The 20171-nt window shown below is 41.3% G+C and overlaps 1 protein-coding gene across 1 annotated transcript in view; it reads right to left on the reverse strand.

Moving 5' to 3' along the window:
* LOC142469911 (hepatocyte nuclear factor 4-beta) overlaps positions 1–15065 on the reverse strand; it is a 37446-nt gene extending 22381 nt beyond the window's left edge. The window contains exons 1-2 of the mRNA XM_075576670.1: positions 14796–15065; positions 5477–5648 (exon numbers count right to left, since the gene is read on the reverse strand). Of these exons, the coding sequence (XP_075432785.1) occupies positions 5477–5648; positions 14796–14910 (287 nt within the window). The 5' untranslated portion in view covers positions 14911–15065. The remainder of the gene's footprint in view (positions 1–5476; positions 5649–14795) is intronic.
* Between the last annotated feature and the right edge of the window lie 5106 nt (positions 15066–20171).

Raw genomic sequence — 20171 nt, forward strand, 5'->3', positions numbered from 1 at the left:
TACCCAGATCCATTTTGCTTTTGTGTCACTCAAACTTTTTAAAAAGGTTAACAAATTTGCAAAGAAAATTTGGGGGCGAAATTGATGAGTTGAAGCAAAATTGCCGAATTTTGCAGGAGAAGAATCTACTCTGAAATATGAGAAAGACCTGAGAAATAAGCTAACGTGAATATTTAAATGAGCTTATTTACATATTTAAATGATCTTATTTTCCCATGTATCTCGGCACATTTTCCTTAGTGGAGAAGGATTTAGGAATGCTTGTAGACAGCAGGCTTAGCAATAGTGCCCAAAAGTCATGCAGTACCTGTTGCTGCAAAGGTAAACAAGATCTTATCTTGCATTAGACGGGCAATGGATGGAAGGGAAGTAAACATATGTAGGGATGTGTTAGTTACCACAGGTGGTTGCAGTGAGGGCTCGGAGAGAGTGGTGCAGGTTCTGCAGCGGAACGACAGTATAGGGCGCCGCCATGTTATTGCGCAACCTTTCAGAGGGCACTGACAGAGCAGAGAGGTCACGCATGCGCGGTGCAAGCGCGCGAACAACGGACCAATAGGGAAAAGGCTCCGTTAGCAAACTACAACTCCCATGAGCTCTGGGACAGTCAGCTGATGTCAGGAGCCAATCAGAAGGCTGGGATTACGGGAGGAGGAAAGGGAAGCGTGGGGGAGAGACCACGCTAGGCAGAGGGGATCCGGAAGGTAAAGGAGGAGGGTGTATGCGTGCAGGGGGTCCGTGACGCGCCTGCATAGGCTAGCTTTAGCCCGCAGGCCCTTAGGAAAACCCCTGAGTCACAGTAGGCTGCTGTGCTGCAGGGACGCCCATAGTGGTAGCGATCAGTCACCTTACTGTGTAGACAGGGACAAGCGTGCAGAGCAAAGAGGTGCCGAGCTGTTTGGGACAGGCAGCTGCACCACGCAACATCAAAGGCAAGCAGAGGATTCATCTGATCCTTTTCGAAGTGTTACCGGTCACCGTCGTGACCAGAAGGTATTTACATCAAGTGCACCAACACCGGTCAACAGGCGCTTATCCCGCCTTAGGCGTAACTCTTTGGGGACACTAGTGAGTGGCCAAAGGCCTAATACACGGAGCCATCCTCTTTATTAATACAGGACACGGTGTGTGGGGCACGCGGTGACGGGACAGAGACATACTCATTAAGAGCGTGGCTGAGCCACTACTGTACAGGACAATACTCATTAAGAGCGTGGCCGAGCCACTCATGTTATAAGGACATTACCAGTTAGCTGAGTTAAGGATAAGCGTTATAGTATAAGTGTTATGTTATGTGTGGACTGTTATGATAGAGTGCTAAGGTTACTGTGCAATATAATAAAAACCAGTTACAATCATAAGGTGTTGTTATGTTTCTTGCCCAGGGGAATCTTACATGATGGGGATCCTGGGTAAGTGGAGGCGCTGCGCTATGTAAGTGTTACCCCAGGCTCCCAGCTAGCGGAGGCTCAGATCTCCTGCAGCCACAGGTTGTGGGCGGTACCAGTAGTCTCTTTGGGAGCGTCAGAAAAAGGACTACACATAATTATGCCCCTTTATAAAGCATTAGTAAGACCACACCTTGAATATGGAGTACAATTGTGGGCACCACTCCTTAGTAAAGACATTATGGAACTAGAGAGAGCGCAGAGAAGAGACACCAAATTAATTAAGGGGATGGATAATCTGATGTATGAGGAGAGGCTAACTAAATTAGATTTATTTACATTACAAAAGAGGTGCCTAAAAGGGGATTTGATAACTATTTACAAATATATTCAGGGACATTACAAGGAGTTTTCAAAAGAACTATTCATCCCAAGGGCAGTACAAAGGACACAGGATTATCCAATAAGGTTGGATAAAAGGAAATGTCACCAGCAACAAAGGAAAGGAAAAATGTGGATTCATTACCCCTTGGAGACTGTGATGGCAGATACAATAGATATGTTAAAAAAAACGGTTGGACATCTTTTTAGAAAGGAAAGGTATACAGGGATATACCAAATAGGTTAACGTGGGAAGAATGTTGATGAAGGGACTAAACTGATTGCCAATATTTGGAGTCAGGAAGGAAATTATTTCTTCCCTTATGAGATCATTGGATGATATGTCACTGGGGTTTTTTTTATTTACCTTCGTCTGAATCAATACACTGTCAGTTAAAATATAGGATAAAGTATCTGTCGTCTAAATTTAGCATAGTTTGAACTTGATGGACGAATGTCTTTTTTGTAACAAGGCATTGAATAGATTTCTCTTCCTCTCTGAAAAAATTTGTCATAGTTCTCAAATTTGGGCCAAATTCTCACATATCTCTGCTATTGACTTGTAAAACTCCAAGGTGTTTTCAGTCCCAGAAGGTTTTCTTATGCCAGAAGACTGCTTAGTATATATGGTCCTCAATAAAACACTGTCTAGAAGAGATTGCACTGCTGCTTTAATTAGGGTAAATAAAAACAGTATAAATAATGGCTTAATTAAGATTGTCTCCAGTGGGACCGTCCTTTGGATCTGAATAAATGCACAATGGGATTAACATGGCATTTACTTTAGTTGGAATGATTAAGTTCCCCAGTTTATGGAAATGTGCCCTATGTGGTCGAAATAGCAAAACTTATAAATTATCCTCCTGGACAGGCTTTGAAAAGTTATAGTCAAATAATGACTGGAAAATGCAAATCAGGAAATTGTAATGTGGCCACACTTCCACGGAATATAGGCCAGCAGCCATAATATCCTCCAGGAGAATTCGGAGCTCACATGATATCATACGTGAATACACATTTGATAGATGAATATGATTTATCTACTGTATACATTTTGTCTTAACACGCTGCCAGCTCTTTAAAAATACATACATTGTACAACAATCTCTATCACTAGTTCCATCCAGCTCTGAAAATCCCACTGGTTATTTTTGTAAAGGATTAACGCCATATTGTATGTATTTATAATAATAATAATAATAAGTATTTATGACTATTTTAAATAGTATTAAGGATTAGAGAAGTGCGAACTTGTCCAGAGTCACTGTGCGGCGGTATTCGTAAAACTGCCAGAAATTACTATCAAACTCTTGGCACCAGAGGTTCTAGCAAGACGGCCCAAATTGCTAAAAATGGACTATTTTGCTTTGTGGCATATTAGAATCCCCGCAAGTCATTGAAATTAAGCAGACATGCAATGACCATTGGCTTTTTAGTTTTTAGTTCTTAGTGAACTTTTCGATCGAAGCAACAAGGGTGAAATTGCCAAGGTTTGTGACATCTCTAGTAAATGTATTATCGTGACATCTGATAGTACTTCAATCAAGGCCAGAGATTATCAGCAGCTCTGCGTGTACCTGTTCACAGGGGAGTGTATCTCACAGATGCACAAAAGGGTGCTAAGCTTTACCACCTTTCATATGAATAGGAGAAAAGGCCCTTTTGTGGATCTTCAAAATGCGGTGAAGCCACTTCCCAGTGCTGGAGAACAGATCAGTTTCATTCATATGAAAGGTACTACAATCTTCTCCAGCACAGAGAAGTGTCTGCATGTTAAATAAGGGCCAGTGGCAAATTTCCCATTAGGCCTGGGCCTAGGGCAAAAATGTCCACCCCCATATACATTTGCCACACTCTCTGGCCTATCGTGCCTGATGGGGTGGCATTTACATATGCTGGGCGCCTCCTTGCTGCCACTCTCCTTCTGATTCAGAGCATCAAATGACGCCGCGGACATCACCAACGTGGCGTCACATGGCATCTCGTTGCCATGGCAACGTGACAACGCATCCCCCAAATGACGTCGCGTTACCATGGTAGCCAGACACCGTGTGACGTCACTTTGGTGACATCCGCGGTGTCGTCTGACCTTACGAATTGGGAAACGGAGGAGGGCGGCATATGTAAGGGCCTTAGGGGTGGCGGGTTTCGAAATCCCAGCTGCCTGCATGTTAAATAAGGGCAGCGGGACCCTATTTAATATAGACTTCCAGATACGCAAGACAGAATTCCAATGTGTCTGCTAATGTTCCACAATGAACAGCACATCGTGTACAAACAGCTGTGTGCAGTAAAACTCATGTTTGATAAATGCACCACATTGACTCTGCATGTTTGTTACAATCGTGATCCTTAACAAATACTCATCAGATTGTCATTTTTTCTTTTTATGAAGTAGTTTGTTTTTCATAAGGGATCTAAATCACCTGATCTCCGCACCTCCTCCAGGGGCTGACCTAATGGGTTTCATGTATGTCCTGTCTGACTCGGCAAGGCCGTACGTTCGCCCAGTGCTACAGCTAGAAGTAGATCTTTGTCTTAAAGCAGCAAAACAAACTGAAATGCTTTTTTTTTTTTAATAAATCTGTTCTGTAGTATTAGATAATACTTACTGCATTTAAATTTTTTTATTATTTAACTCTTAGTGCCATTTGTAATGAGTTTTCAAGCATTCTTTGGTTTTTGTAGCAGTTTTTAACACACCTCCAAAGCAGTGCAAGATTTTTGCATCACTTTCCTGTTTGGGATCATTTGTTGCCAAATTTCCCAGCACTTTGTGCTGTAAACTGTAACAATAGATAATGTTACCTTAGTAATATAAGGATACATTGTAGTTGCTGAGTTACACCGACAGAAGCAGCCTTTATGTTAGGCACACAATCAGGATTTTTACACATTTATAACAGGAGCACCAAAGGATTGCTAGCCAAGGTAAGAATGTAGAATTATACATTGCCACATGCTTTATATATACAAATAAAAAAAATAAAAAAAGGGGGGGGGGGGGAAGTAGCATTGCTGCTTTAAGATGGAAATTAGATTATTTTGATAATGATCATTTCACAGACAAATGTAATATTTATTTTAATATTGACCATAAGCAGTGTTGCTTTATGACTTTGCAGGCTTTACTGCAGCCACCACTGGGGTGGAAGGTTGGCATCACTTTCTTGCGTTTAGGTCTTCTGCCTCCAAAAGTAAGAAGGAGAGCAACAATGTATTACCGAATAGCAGGTGGGCCATAATACAAGTGATACAACACAAGGGTTTAAGGCTGCGTCAAACTCATGAGTTGGGTGTTCAACACCAACAAACGCTCATGCACTTCTTACGCTGTGGCCAGGCAGGGAGCGAGCGCGCTGGCGCTCGTACACGGTGACGTCACGCTCCCTGCTCGGCCGGGAGATTTGTGGCCGGCTAGGTGTGCCCTGGGGGGGGAGGGGGGTTGTGTGGAGCGTGTCGGGGGGGCGCGGCCATGACGTCACGGAGCTGGTTCGCTCTCATTGGGCGAACCGCTCACTTGATGCGCCACACACATTGCTACAATGTGTTTCACCGCAGCCAGCGTGAGCGCCTGCTCAGCGTCACCCTGGCCGCAGCCTTACATGTTACATAGGCCTATTGAGTTCTCACTATTACTGTTGTACCCTGGACGTATAAGAGACAGGATAAGCATGTTAGTTATGGCACGGCGTTTACTGCAGTACCTGCATGCGTACACATGGTTCTTGCGTACACTCCTCCGGAAGAAACCTTTACAGCCGTCACAGCTAGAAGCCCCATAGTGTTTTCCTGTCGCCCGATCCCCACATATGGCGCACAAGGAGCTGACTCCATTGCTCAGTAAGCCAGGACTCGTCGACTCGGTTATAATGGTTTCTGTGGAACAAAACGGGCAGTTGGTAAAGCTGTTGGTTATTAGCGTCCCCATGTACAGACGTAGCAGACATTACAGCTCCTATTACCGCTGGCGCGCTCTTTAACAGTAGTACTATTGAAAAAGAACGATTAAGGAGATAACGCACATGCTATTTCATTCTTTATTTCGCATCAAAGCCCAAATAGTTTGCTGCATCTATATTTCCAGGGTTACTACTTATTCGGTACAATGCAATACTATAGAAGAGCAAAAAGACAGCACAGAAAGATTCAGATCAAGAGGCTCAAAGAGGGTATTTTACCATTAGCCCCTGCAATGCGTTGTTGGCCTTTCTGGCAGTAAAGAGAAAATCAATATTTTAGCAGGCATTCATGAAGGCGATTAGTGTTGACGTAGGAGCACTATTTGTGCTAATAATACGTATTTGGAGTGGTTCTAGGAAGGGTTAGTGGATGAGCTATTTGGTGTAGTATGATGGAGGGGAATTCTAGTCTGTTCCTAAAATAAACAATGTTTTTCTGTTTAATTTACTAGATTAAATCTACCAGGTGGGAAGTGACATTAACTCATGTGTCAAGGAGATCACCATCAAAAGAAATGGTACTAGCAGTTTTCATATTTATGCCACACCCAGATCCAAATATCAGCAGTTTCAAATATACCCTGCATGTTTCTATATTTATTTATATAATTTTAAGGGTGGGCACTTTCACTGGTGTTTTAAAATTGTTCCTGTTTTGTTTTTGACTGATTATTTTTTTTTAAATGATAGGGGGAGAAAAAAACAACAAAATAATCAAGTACGTATTTTTTTTCAAGAACTTTGAACTTTTTCACAAAAGTTGTCGTTCATCGGTTTTCAACCCCAAAAAAACCAAACAAAACAGAAAATGGTCCTTTCCCAGGTTTTAAGCTGGATTTAGCTCGGATTTGAAAATTCATTCCGATGTTCATCCAAACAAACTTCAAAGTTTGCGATGTTTAAATGTAACACATGCAAACCTTCCTATCTTTGCTTCTGAGAAGAAACCTCACTGCTGTTCCCTCTCAAACAAGTAATAGAAACTAGGGTTTTGGAATTGTACATTTATTTGACAAAATCACATAATAATAATAATAATATGTTCTTGTATAGTGCTGCTAGTTTTCTGTAGCGCTTTACAGAGACATTTTGCAGGCACAGGTTCCTGCCCCATGGAGCTTACAATGTTTTTGGTGCCTGGGGCACAGGGAGATAAAGTGACTTGCCCAAGGTCACGACACCTGGAATTGAACGAGGTTCTCCTGCTGCAAACTCAGTGCCAGTCAGTGTCTTTACTCAATGAGCCGCTCCTTCTCCCCACCACATGAGATTTAAAGAGGAAAGAACATACAGTTGAATATTTTTAAGTGAATGTTCACAATACAGAGCCCCGTCGCGTGACATGAAAGGGTCTCTTGGGTAACGTTGCAAGTAAAGGAAGTTGCAGTGTGCAGAAAGTGGCACGGTTATTTGGAAGAGTCATAGCTTTGTGCAATAGAATATTTCTGCTTTCTTCTAAGTTTAGCTCCCTTTTTATGGCTGTGTTTGTTTAACTAGCCCTATCGTTTTGGAGTTATAAAACAAGTCATTTTAAAATGTCAGAGCCAAGGCTTTCAAATATAGTGAAACTCACCTTACTGGCGTCTGTATTACACCATCTATAATTAGCAAGATTTTCCTTTTTTATGTAACAAAAATTAGATATTTGTAATCAGCCCAGGCGTCATTTTATTGAAATACAGGCAATCCATTGGAGACCTTCATTCTCTACTCACTATAATATAAATGTGTCTCATTTCTGGACAAGTTACCCAATTGTCTGACCAAGCTTCTTCTCACCGCATCTGTACACAGCACATATAGCCTGAGAACGACCTACAGAAGTCGGCTTACTGTTTCAAAGCCCAATAAAATAACCAGTTCTCTTAGCATGCAACTCATTTCTGAAACAATGTAACAGAGTCTCTCAAATCCGCCACTTGTCAAAGGTATAAATGAGCAGAAGTCTTGAAAGATCTTAAACATGTTTGTAATTGTAATATCCAACGCTGTACAATATTCTAACATATGAGAGTACCCACAGCACTCTATATGAATAACTTGCACACACACAAGTACTGAGAGAGAAAAAATCAAATTCTCAAATAGTGTAAGGTACACATCAGAATATATACTCAAAGTACAGGTTAATGCTGAAGAGCGTGTTACAACAATCCCACTCAGATCTCAGAACAAACAAAGGGGAAAAAATGTAAACTGGGAAGGATGGGGGAAGGGACAAGAAACAGATAATGAACTAGACAGAATATATGGGATTGGGGAAATAGCAAGGGGTCACTAAGGTAGAATAGGGGCCGGTGGGAGTTTAGCAAGCAGGGAGACACCCATATTACATAAAGATAACACTAGAATATTCTAAAGACTAAATCCAACGGGATTCGAAAGGCAGTATATCAACATAATTTAAAAGGGGTTATGCTGCACTCCACAATGAATAAATAAATGCAGACAGTTTACCGGTGGTGCTGGTTCAAGGAGGTACCTGTCAGGTATATTCCAAGGCAATACTCAGGAAGGAAGGATCCAATTTACTTTATTTAAAAAAAACGTGGAGCGTTGGATCCATCCTTCCTGAGATTTGAAAGGCAGAAGCATATAAAATAATAGCACAGACTGGAAAAAAAAAACTTAAATGCATGCTTGCTAATGCAAGAAGCCTGACAGATAAAATGTGGGAGCTTGAATTGATAGCTACAAGGGAGCAGTATGATATCATAGGCATTACTGAAACACGGTGGGATGAAACTCATGACTGGGCAGTTCATTTTAGAGGGTTTTACCTTTTTCGGAAGGATCAAGCAAATAGAAGAGGAGGTGGAGTATGTTTATATGTTAAGCCGGATCTAAAACCTATTGTAAGGAAAGGTGTTTATGAAGGGAATGATGAAAACGTAGAGATCTTGTTGATAGAAATTAGCACTGGAGGTAAAAGTACAAAGATAATGCTTGTAGGGATCTGCTATAAACCACCAAATATCTGTGAGATTGAGGAAGCCAAAATACTTTTGCAAATGAAGGCATCAAAACTAGGTCATGTTTGCATATTGGGTGATTTAAATGATCCAGGCCTAGACTAGGGCAATACGATTAGCATTACAACAAAAAGAAACAGGTTTTTAAGAGTTCTAAAAGACAATTACATGATCCAAATTCTTGAGGAACCAACCAGGAGAGGGGAAATACTGGATTTGGTAATATCAAACAATGTAGAAGTAATAACAAATATTCAAGTCTGGCAACATTTGTGAAACAGTGATCATAACAAGCTCTCATTTGAAATACATTATCAAAAACCATATTACATGGGTTCAACAAAGACTTAACATTTTAGAAAGGCAGATTTTAATAAACAGAGGCATAATCTATAAGGAATAAATTGGGATGATGTTTTTATAAGGAAAAATGTGGAAGATAAATGGGCAGTCTTTAAACTGAAAAAAGCACACTTATCAGTGTATACTCTTAGGTAATAAATATAAAAGAAACAAGTCTAAACCAATATGGCTAAATAAACAGGTGGTGGGGGGGGGGGCGGGGGGGGGGGTGGAAAAGAAGAGGCAGGTATTTAGATTCTTAAAGTCAGAAGGGACGGAGACATCATATCAGAATAATAAGGTATGTAACAAAAGTGCAAAAGAGCAATCAGATTAGCAAAAATTGAAAATGAATAAAGGAGTGCAATAGAAAGTAAGATCAACCCTAAAAATGTATTTAAGTACCTTAATAACAAAAAAGATTAGAAAAGAAAATACATGACCCTTTCAGTGTGAGATGGGCAGGCAGATTATTGGAGATAAGGAAAAAGCAGATGTATTAAACAAATTCTTTGTCTCTGTATTTAGCAGGGAAGAATCAATTGCAAAAATAGCGCCACAGAATGAAGCCATAACCTCTATATTAATAAACAATTGGTTACCTGAGGAATAAGTGCATAGGCAGCTTGATAAAATGAAAGTAAACAAAGCACCTGACCCCGATGGTATGCACCCAAAAGTTTTTAAGGAGCTAAATTCACTAATAGCCAAACCATTATATTTAATATTCATGGGCTCCATTTCCACAAGCTCAGTACCACAAGATTGGCATAAAGCAGATGTATATTTAATGCCTACATTTAAAAAGGGAGCTAGATCACAACCAGGGACCCGTAAGCCTGACTTCAATACTGGGGAAGCTACTTGAAAGTTTAGTACAGGATAATATTCAGGAATACCTATTGGTAAACAAAATTATTAGTAATAGCCAGCATGGATTTATGAAGGATAGCTAATTCCAGACTAACTATATTAGTTTCTTTGAGGAGGTAAGTAGGAAATTAAACCAGGGTAATGCAGTTGATGTGGTCTACTTAGATTTTGCAAAAGCTTTTGATACGGTTCCACACAAGAGGTTAGTGGTGAAAATAAAGCAAAGTAGATTCTGTAAAAATATTGAAAACTGTTTGAAGGATAAAAAAAAAAAAAGGGACAGGCGCAGGGGGCAGGCTGTACCTCATACGCTCGAATGAAATACACAGATTTCCACATGCACAACAATACAGGTAACCTCAATTCTACTTATGTGCTGTTATATACTCCTGAAGTTGTCACTGTACACAGTGTGAAGAGCAATACACCATCCCCAGTACCTGCAAATCACTTCAAGCTGCTGAGCTTGGGAAATGCCCTGCTCTCCCCGGGACTAAATTACCAAGCACATATCTGTCTCTGTACTCATGTCTTGCTTTTAGGTGAGGAAGGATGAAAGCCCTGACGGTCACACCAGGTTTATAGCAGCACTTACCTACCAGTCACTGCCATAAATGTAACTAATGGTATCAAAGGTTGAATCAAGGGGAATTAGTGAAACTAAAGATGTCATTCAAGGCAGCGTAGAAAAACTATTTCCTTGCGTCTCATTCTAATACATGTGCACTAACTTAACACTTTCTGTGGGAAAAGTGCACTAACGTTGCCCAGTACAATGAGTTGTTTTTTTGGAATTTAGTCCATAATTAAATCAGAAGACCAAGAAAATAACTTAAATTGTAATCTCTTTGGGGCGGGACCTGCATTTGCCCTAAGCTGTGATTTACCCACTGTTTGTACTTCATTTTGTCTGTATTGTTATTTTATAAAGTCCAATGTAATTAGAGAAATTAGTTGTATTTTTGGAGCGGTACTTGACCCCATATTTTGGGTTCTGTTCTTAATTTTTTTTTTTTTAAAACGTTATGTTTTGGATTATTGGGAAAATGTGAGTTTGAAGCAAAAATCATAATGTCGTGCTGGGCCATAAACGGAAATATTGGGACCCAAGACAAAAAAAGGGAGTGTGGGGGGTGGGGGGAGGGAGAGAAGGTATGGGCTTTGGGGGGGAGGAGAAGGAGATATGGGCCTGGAGGGGAGGGGAAGAAGGTATGAGCGTGGAGTGAGAAGGGGGGGCTATAGGGGGGAGTAGAATTAAATGGCTATTATATGTGTGAGTAGGACTGGAGAGAGGTCAGATGATTGTATATCTCTGGTCGCCTACAGTATATAGTTACTCAACAAGAAAACTACGGAAGTATTTACAGTATCTATACTTGTACCAACTATATATATATATATATATATATATATATATATATATATATATATATATATATATATTCTGTATACTGACCTGTGGTAGAGGGAGTACAGACACACACATGGTAATCCAGTTGATAAGGGTGCTGTAAAGTATAATAGCTATTAACTGAACTAGTGTAGTACTGTCAGACAAGTTAACATTCTTCTAATTTCTGGCAGATGTGGGTGTGTTCATTGTTGTTATAGTTCTGTTGTTGTTCTACCCAACTGAAATGATTTAACTGGTTTACAGATAGTCAGGAGAAAGGTCAACGAGGTGATAAAAAAAATAGAATCTCACTGAAGATGACCAATCCCAGGTGATAACCAAACCCCAACGGAGGAACCAGGTCGGGACTGCATTGGTTGACTGAGACAGGTCAGATGGTGGGTAACTTGTCTGCTCAATACGAAATCCAGTAATCTAACCAGTCAAATTAACTATTCCTTTTATACCTAGTTAAACGATGAGATTATTTATTTCAGGCCTTTTCCTGCCTCTCTCTGCCATCTCCCATCCTCCCTTCCTGCCCCTGCCAACTCTGCTACCAAAGGGTGGCAGGGGAATGGAGATGTGGCTTTACTAGGAGAAGTCGGGAAATATTGTGGGATCCCAGGCACAGAAATGTAAGCCTACAGCTACATTTTGCTCAGATTCCCCAGGTTCGGGGATCACATGACACAACTGGTTTCCTGTTGCTGGAAATAAAAGTGGATGGAGCTCCACTTCTCTTTCGGAACCGGCTGGCCCCTCCATTGGAGAGGTCAGCCTGATCTGCCCTTAGGAAATGAGCAAGTGCCAATGATGTACTTGTAAAGGTTATAAAGCCGCAATCCCACCAGGTTGACCTAGATCTTACTGGTGTAGTAGGTACCAGTGTTCTCTCTGAACATTTAAATGGTCCAATAGGAAGCCATAACGGATCATGTTGTGGCTTCCCGATTGGCCCATATGACCCCCAAGATTTGGTGGTAGCTTTTATTTCTCGGGAGGGAGCTTCAACAGTGCTAAGTATCTCAGGAACTGGGACGATTTGGACCCCCCCAGGTTTAAATCCCTGTAAAGAAAAAAGAGGCTCAAAAATAAAATGTACAGGCGGGACTGCGGCTTTTAATCTGTATATGACCTTATTTTGCAATATATTTGTTCTCAGTATGTTTTGAAGTAGTAAACTTGGGTAATTACCCAAGACAAACATGCTAATTTCCAAACAGCATGGAACCAGGAGAGAAGGTAACTGATTAACCGCAAAACAAATAATACAAGACAAACCTGACCCTGGTAACATTCGCCTTTGATACATTTAGTCTTCCAATTCCATTAAATCACAAAAAAATGTTCTTTTCTTTGTGTTCACTCTATGTACAGAGAAGGATATCCCGTTTTAACCATTTCACTGACAGAAGGGGACATCGCCATAGTCAGCGCAATGGAGAAGCAATTGTAAGGTCCGTGAGTCAGCACCAATATTCCTTTGATCTGTTTTGCCTGACGCCTGTATGCTGTTGCAGGTTCCGCAATTGACAGACTCAGTTTTTCTTCAATAGATTATTTTTCAAAATATATTTTCTAGTGTTATCCTGTGTGTATTATTTCGGGATACCCATTCAATGCTGTTTGCAATGAGAACCGTTTACATTTTCATATCATTTATTTAATTCACTGTATATATATTTTAGGCACTTTTTGCAAAATATGTCCGCACGCAAAAGAAAAATGTCACTGGTACAACCTACAAATTCCACAGAGGTCAAAAATATTAAATAAACAAAACTCTTCACGTTTTATGCGATATTCCAAAACTATTTCTAATGGTATATGTATGGAAATTCTTTATTTCAAGAGAACACACATGATTTACATACACAAATTGCATTGAAACGCCAATAGGTATAGTAAGGCATAATTATCAATGTTGGGTATCAATCAATATTGGCTATCTCTCTCTATTTATCCAAAAGATCTTGTGATTCAAAATGTTTTATTGCCGAAGTGCATGTCATTGGAAGATTAAACTCATTTAAACAGGATTTAACCTCAGTTAAAGAGGTTATAATGATAAACATTTTAATTTCCAAAGAAGTGCTCTGCTTTCAGGCACTTCTTCACTGGGAGACCCTTTCTGGCCTATGCACTGGATGCTCCAGGAGGTGTCTTATAGATTAGAACGCTTAACGTTATGTGGTCCAAATGCTGTGCTCCAAAATAACAACTTTAACATATTTAGGCCCTACTTATTAAGCCATACTGCTCACCAATAAGGCACCTGTCTCCCCTACAATCTATCCTAAACGCTGCTGCCAGAATCACGTTACTCTCTCCTGTCTCAGCGTCTCTGCTACAGAAATCCCTCTCCTGGCTTCCTATCAAATCCCGTATCAGACACTCAATTTTCCTCCTCACTTTTAAAGCTTTACACTCTTCTTCCCCTCCTTAAATCTCAGCCCTCATTTCATTAATGGCGCTATATAAATAAAGATATACATTAATTCTGGTAATTGAGATTTTTATATTTGAATGCGCTATAAGGTATGTATATCTTTATTTATATAGCACTGTTAATGAAATTAGGGCTGAGATGTAAGGAGGGGAAGAAGAGTGTAAAGCTTTAAAAGTGAGGAGGAAAATTGAGTGTATAATATATACGCAAACACACACACGTAAAGGGATGTACAAGCACAATTCAATTGTATATTGTATAGTCCTTACTGTCACAGAAAATTACATTATTTTTGTTAACCTCTTCAATACCTTAAAGTTACGCAAGATTAGGTGATCTCTCTGGCAGCAAAGATGTTAAAAATGAGCCCACGGCTTACAAGGTGTTTTATATATCACTAGACTTAAATGTAAAGTTTCTTCTCTCTACGGGCCAAAATGCTAAAAATACATTTTCAGAATGTTGGCAAGGATACAATAAGTGTACAAAACACCCCACTCTGCTGAGATTGAATTACAAGACCTCTAAAAATGTGAAAAGGAGCGTTACTGTGTCTCCATTAATCACTTTAACTGATACATATAGTTTTAATAAATACAGCCGTTTGCATACACAGCAATGTAAAAACATTGAAAAGAAATTGCAATAGCTTTCAGATGAGCACGGCCGGAAGACACATTCATAAAACAAATTTAGTTGACTAAAAATAGTAAATCAAAAGGAAAATGCTAAATTAGAACAAATATAAAATGTAAACATCATAGTCAGTCAGTTGAGTGTAGCACTGAAAATGTAACATTCCTGACCTATTACATGGTAGATAATCTGATTTATTTGTGCTCCTCTTTTCAGAGAAACAATGTTGAAAGTCACTGCAGTAAAATTGAATCTAACAATGCATCATGATACATAATCCCTGGTGCGGGAACCCCAAAACCATGTACTGAAGCGAGTTAGGATCTTCTACACGTTTATGAATTATCAGACGGAAATAGTGAAGAATAGTTTTAAAAAGACAAAAAACTAACTCACCTGTGTTACTTGGAAGCACTCGAATAGTGTCAAATTCCAGCATGGTGTAAGAAGAGTCCAGTGTCTCAGTGTAGTCTGGCATATCCATGTCCATTATGGCTTCACACAGCTTCATTATTATCTGTCAACTACAGGTCAAGCCAAAAAGCCCAACTGTCAATCACCTATGTGGTTTTCCCTTTAGAGGGAAACACAAGGCATTGCTAATGACAAATCAATGCTTAGCGTTCCCAGTAGTTCCACAGCAGGGCTGAGCTGTGACACTCCCTCACCTGAGCTGTAAGTCCCAGGCACCTACACTAAAAATGTGTCATTTTATGAATGATTATATGATGCAGATAAGGCCTTGACTAAACCAACGTAGATTCCATCTTCAACTGCTGCTCACTGTGTCAAAGAATAAATCAATCTATATATCACAGCTAAGGGTTTGCCCTTAAAGCCATGGTGCTGGGGTGAAGGAAGAAAGTTGTACAAGGCGTTAGGGCTATCTTGCCTATGTATATAATGGCCACTACTGTATATGCATAAGCACCAAAACACCAGTCAACCTACAGCAGAATAGGGGGTAAAAAAAAAGCATAATATTAACAATGTAAAACATATTATTTTGAACGTATTAATATATTAAACCATTAGTAACCCAAGTGACCAACTTCTCATGCTCAACTAGCTGTCCACTCTGGCTACTAAAGGGTTAATATTTGCTCATATGGATGTTATGCTTTCTGTATTGTCTTTGTACGGTGTTTCTTTTCTATGCGAACCCCTTCGGTGCCTGAACCCGTTCCTTTGCAATGCATTGGTAGAGGCTACCAGGGGTCAAGTTATATTGTTCCATGTGTCCTGGCAAGCTCAGCCATTACAAACAGTCAAAATCCCATCTTCCCTTGCTTTATTGCGCTATTTTTAATATTTATGGTTGGACGCGTTTTGCGCTTTCAGTAACGTGTAAAACTGAAGAATCTTTGGCAGGCAGATTGTTTGGTGCAATTTCTGCCAACAGCAGGTCGTTGCCACTAAAAATAACTATATCAAAGTACAGCGCAACCCCGTTATAACGCGATCCGCTACAACGTGAATCCGCTTATAACGCGATGCAAGCGCGGCTCCCAAATTTTGTATCTATGAATACTTTACAACACAATTATTGGTATCTTAAATACTTTATTGTACAATGCATACAATTGAACATTATTTCCAACGCGATCCGCTTATAACGCAATGTGATTCTTTGAACCCCAAGCGCAGCGTTATAAGGGGGTTGAGCAGTACTAAACCAGGGCTAGGTAGGACTACATAATAAAAGAATATATGTTTAAAAGCTTCTTCCGCTTAGAGAACAAGATTCCAATAATATAATTGGCTTTCACCAACAATTACAAAAATAAAAGCACTACTAATATTACAGTATGCCACACCTGACAGAGGACAGTGTGTGTTGGGCTAATTTGTAATGATATTTTCTTTAATAATATGGAAGCTGCGACACCTAAATTAATTTCCAGAACAAGTTTAGTGGTCCATATTTAGGTGCGGTGCTCACTTCAAGTCGCCTTCATGTAATATGTTAGTTAATTTCCTTGAATATGCTTTTGTGATACACGGTGTGCCTATTTCATTAACACTAGAGGGGTCCACCCCTTTGCTCTGTAATGTGTTTCATACCCCAGGGCGGGGGCGCCTGTGAGAGGCCCCCGCACTTGCAGAGGCCCGCCCGTGCTGCGGTTTTGTTCTGCAGGAGATGACGTTCCCGGCTCCTCCACATTCCCTGCCCCTCACAGACTGCAGGAAACGCGGACGGAAGAGGGAACATCGCCCCACACCGACTGCAGTGACAGGAGCGGAGAGCTCCATCACACACAGGATATACAGGTCTCAAACTACAGTATGTACAGGTGTCCTTATCTCCTTTTGAGCAGCTGTAGGTTCTGAAGGTGTTAACTGCAGATGAGTCGCTCCCTGTATTTTTCTCCTGGTGCCAGACAGAGACAGAGGGAACTCTGATAACCCATGCAGCTGCAACAGGGGAGGTGGGGGAAAGGATTTTTAGGGGGCTCTATTTAGAAAGGTAGAGGTCTTCTGCTCCTTGACCACCACTGAACTCTGCTCCTCCCGCCAAGCCACATTGGGGACATGGAATGAGCAGGGGAGGGAGGAAGGGAACCACACCTCAGTCAGAAACAAGGACGTGGTTAGTTGTGGTTAGTTTTTGCCTCAGATTTTGGGCAGATACATTTGAACCATGGAATCCTCAAACCCTTGAATTCTGGGAATCTGACCTCCCCATCCTTAATTTATTCTAACTAGCTAAGGAACCCGGCTTCGCATGGGGTGCAGTACTCTGGAGTTATCTTTTCCATGGCAGACATTTTTGAAACTTGAAAATGGCTCCCTCTTTAACCCTATCAATATTTCTGCAGTGCGGCTGCACCCCCAACCCCCAGTCACTGGGACTCCCACCCCAAATTAGATTGACATCCACCCTCTTAGTTGACACGTTCGCTCAGTGACCTTCCCCCTCAGTGACACTCACACCTCATCAGTGACCTTCCTCTCTAACACCCCCACCTCTCACACTCCCCCTCTCACCCGCTCCCTCCACCCCATGTAGTTATCTCCCCTCTGTTCCCACTCCTCCTCATTTTCCCTTCCCCTCTCTCACTCCCACCTACCTCTTACACCTCCCCTTCTCCCCCACACACTCTTACACCCCCGCCTCTCCCACTCCTTCTTACACCCCCACAGCCTACACTCTCTCCCTAAGGAATATCCGAAAGGGCGTCAGATCAGCACAGTGACCAATCACATACCGCACTGCAAAGCAAAGGCCAATCAACGGCCTTGAGCCCGAGAAACCGACCAATCAGCAGCCTCGCTGGAACAGAAGAAGAAAAGAACAGGAGAAAAAGAAAATCTGAAATAAAATGTAACCCCCATGTGCACACTCCTAGGGTTCCCTTAGCACGCATGCACAGTTTCAGGTGTCTATCTTTCATGGTCTTGGAGCTATGTCTCTGACAGACACACAGACTTTTTAAATTATTTTAGACTAGCTAAAGTACCCGGCTTCACACGGGTTGCAGTACTCTGGAGTCATCTTTTTCCATTGCGGACTTGAAACTGTGAATCAATCAATAATTGCGCCCTCTTTTATCTGATCAATAATTCCACCTTCCAGTGAGTGAGGCTGCACCCCCAACCTCCTGTCACTGAGACTCCCACCCCAAATTATAGTGACATCCACCTTCTTCACTGACACACTCCCTCAGTGATATTCCATCTCAGTGACACTCACAGCCCCTTCACTAAATGATAACCTCCTTTCACCAACACCCCTCCTCAAAAAGTGACAAAATCCCACACTAAGCGCCATTCACTACACTCACACTCACGGTGAAACCTCCCGGGCCGCGGCCTACACTCTCCCCTTAAGGAATATCCTGAAGGCCACCAACTCAGCACGGTGACCAATCACATACCTCCCTGCAAAGCAAAGGCCAATCAGCGGCCTCGCACCAATCTCACTATCCAATCCCCTCCCTCCCAATCACACCGTCCAATTACTCCCGCCCCTCCCCTCGTCTGGCAGCAAAAGGGAAGGTTAAGTTCAAGTATATCAGCACTCAAACATTATCTACTTATAACCATTTCACCTAGATATGTTATTGCCACATACTAACGTTTTGATAAGAGGATGAAAATTTTATAATTTATGCCACAAATAAGATAACTTCCTTACCACACCATTGTGTAATAACATTTGAGGTATCAAGAACTGATAGGCCTCACTAAGCAAGATAACAAATCAAGATTTCATACTCTTACCCTTGGACTCTGCCCTGTGGCGACGTCTTCCAATAACGCCAGCATCAGCTAAATTGACATCTGATTAGTAATGGTTACACGGGCCAGAAAGCATGCATTGAGTAGCGCAGTATGTTACAATAATGTGGAGACACTTTATTGGATGTTTTTTTCTGCTAATTATGAGTTGTAGCATGTGATATTGGTTGTGTAAAAGTGTTACATTCCTAAGGCTGCATCCATAGTTTAGCAGCCAGCGCTCCTCCGCGCTCACGCTGAGGCTCGTCTGCGCAATCAGGAGCGATTGCATGAACTAGCAGACGAGCCAGCGTGTGCGATCGGGAGGCGGGGGGAGGCGGGGCACTGACGTCACTGGGCCAATAGCCCATCCAAGCGGCAACGTCACGGCGACGTGACGTTGACGCAGCTTCGCTCTGATTGGAGGTTTTCAGCTGACAGCGCGCTCAGAAACAGGTTCTGCTGTCGGCTGAAAATCCCAGCGCCTCAGCACGCCTGCGGACGCTCACGTGAGCCCCCTCTCAGGACATCCTCATTGAGGATGACGGGGATCAACGCGGAGCGTCCGCACGGCTCGGCGCGGATTGTCCTTCTATGGACTCAGCCTAAGTGTGACACGTCAAATTTAATTAAGGTATCTGACAGACTCCTCTTATAGGAAGAGGGTTGAGGGTGTAATTTAAGTCTCCCAGCTTCAAACCTGGTGCAAAACACCAGATTTTACAGAGAGAGGAAAATTTGATATGAATGGAATTAGTACCTCTCAGTGAGTAGCACTACTGTACATTGAAGACAGAATATGGGAGCCTGTGGATGAAGGGGCTGCTCATATATCATATCTCTTTGTGTCAATGAACATAGCCAAACCTTTAAAGTTGTCAAGTGTGAAAAGCTAAGGTCATATCGGATAAATATCTCCACTCCCTCCTGCTATGCAAACACTTATTACAATGATAGATATGCAATCAATATAAGGGTGTGTTATGCATAATGGGGGTTGTGTAATTAAATGCAATGCAATGGTTTCCTACATAAATATTGTAGTGCTAGTAGATATTGTAGGTATTGTTCATTATCAAAGTTAGTCACCCTGGTATCTAAACTTTACGGCGTCGATACATTCTCATAACTCAAATAAATAGATTTTCTCATGCAATACTGCGGGAATATCTCAAGGTTCCAGCCTCATTTTCTTTAGTGCAAAAATCACATCAATTTTGCATTTGAGAAAACTGCGGAATGTAGAAACTGGATTGAATGCAGTTTGGAATTGGAACAAAACAAGGGGAAAAGGCATTTTGTCTTGTCTCTCTTCACGTATCAAGATACTTTGCTCCAATTTTCCGTTCTACTTCCGCCACCACATCTGTCAGGCATAAACCTATCTGCTTAATAATATATGCCAGGAAACTTCACCCGATTCCAATGGCGAATCAAAAGTTCAAAGCAAACGAGGAGCAGGAGATACTATGCTAAAATATTTTATACTCTAATTAAGTACTGGGGTTTGTATTGGCACAGTGTAGGTTTTCAAAAGCAACACTACCTACT

This window comes from Ascaphus truei, chromosome 19 (assembly GCF_040206685.1).
Source record: "Ascaphus truei isolate aAscTru1 chromosome 19, aAscTru1.hap1, whole genome shotgun sequence".
Classification (NCBI taxonomy): Eukaryota; Metazoa; Chordata; class Amphibia; order Anura; family Ascaphidae; genus Ascaphus; species Ascaphus truei.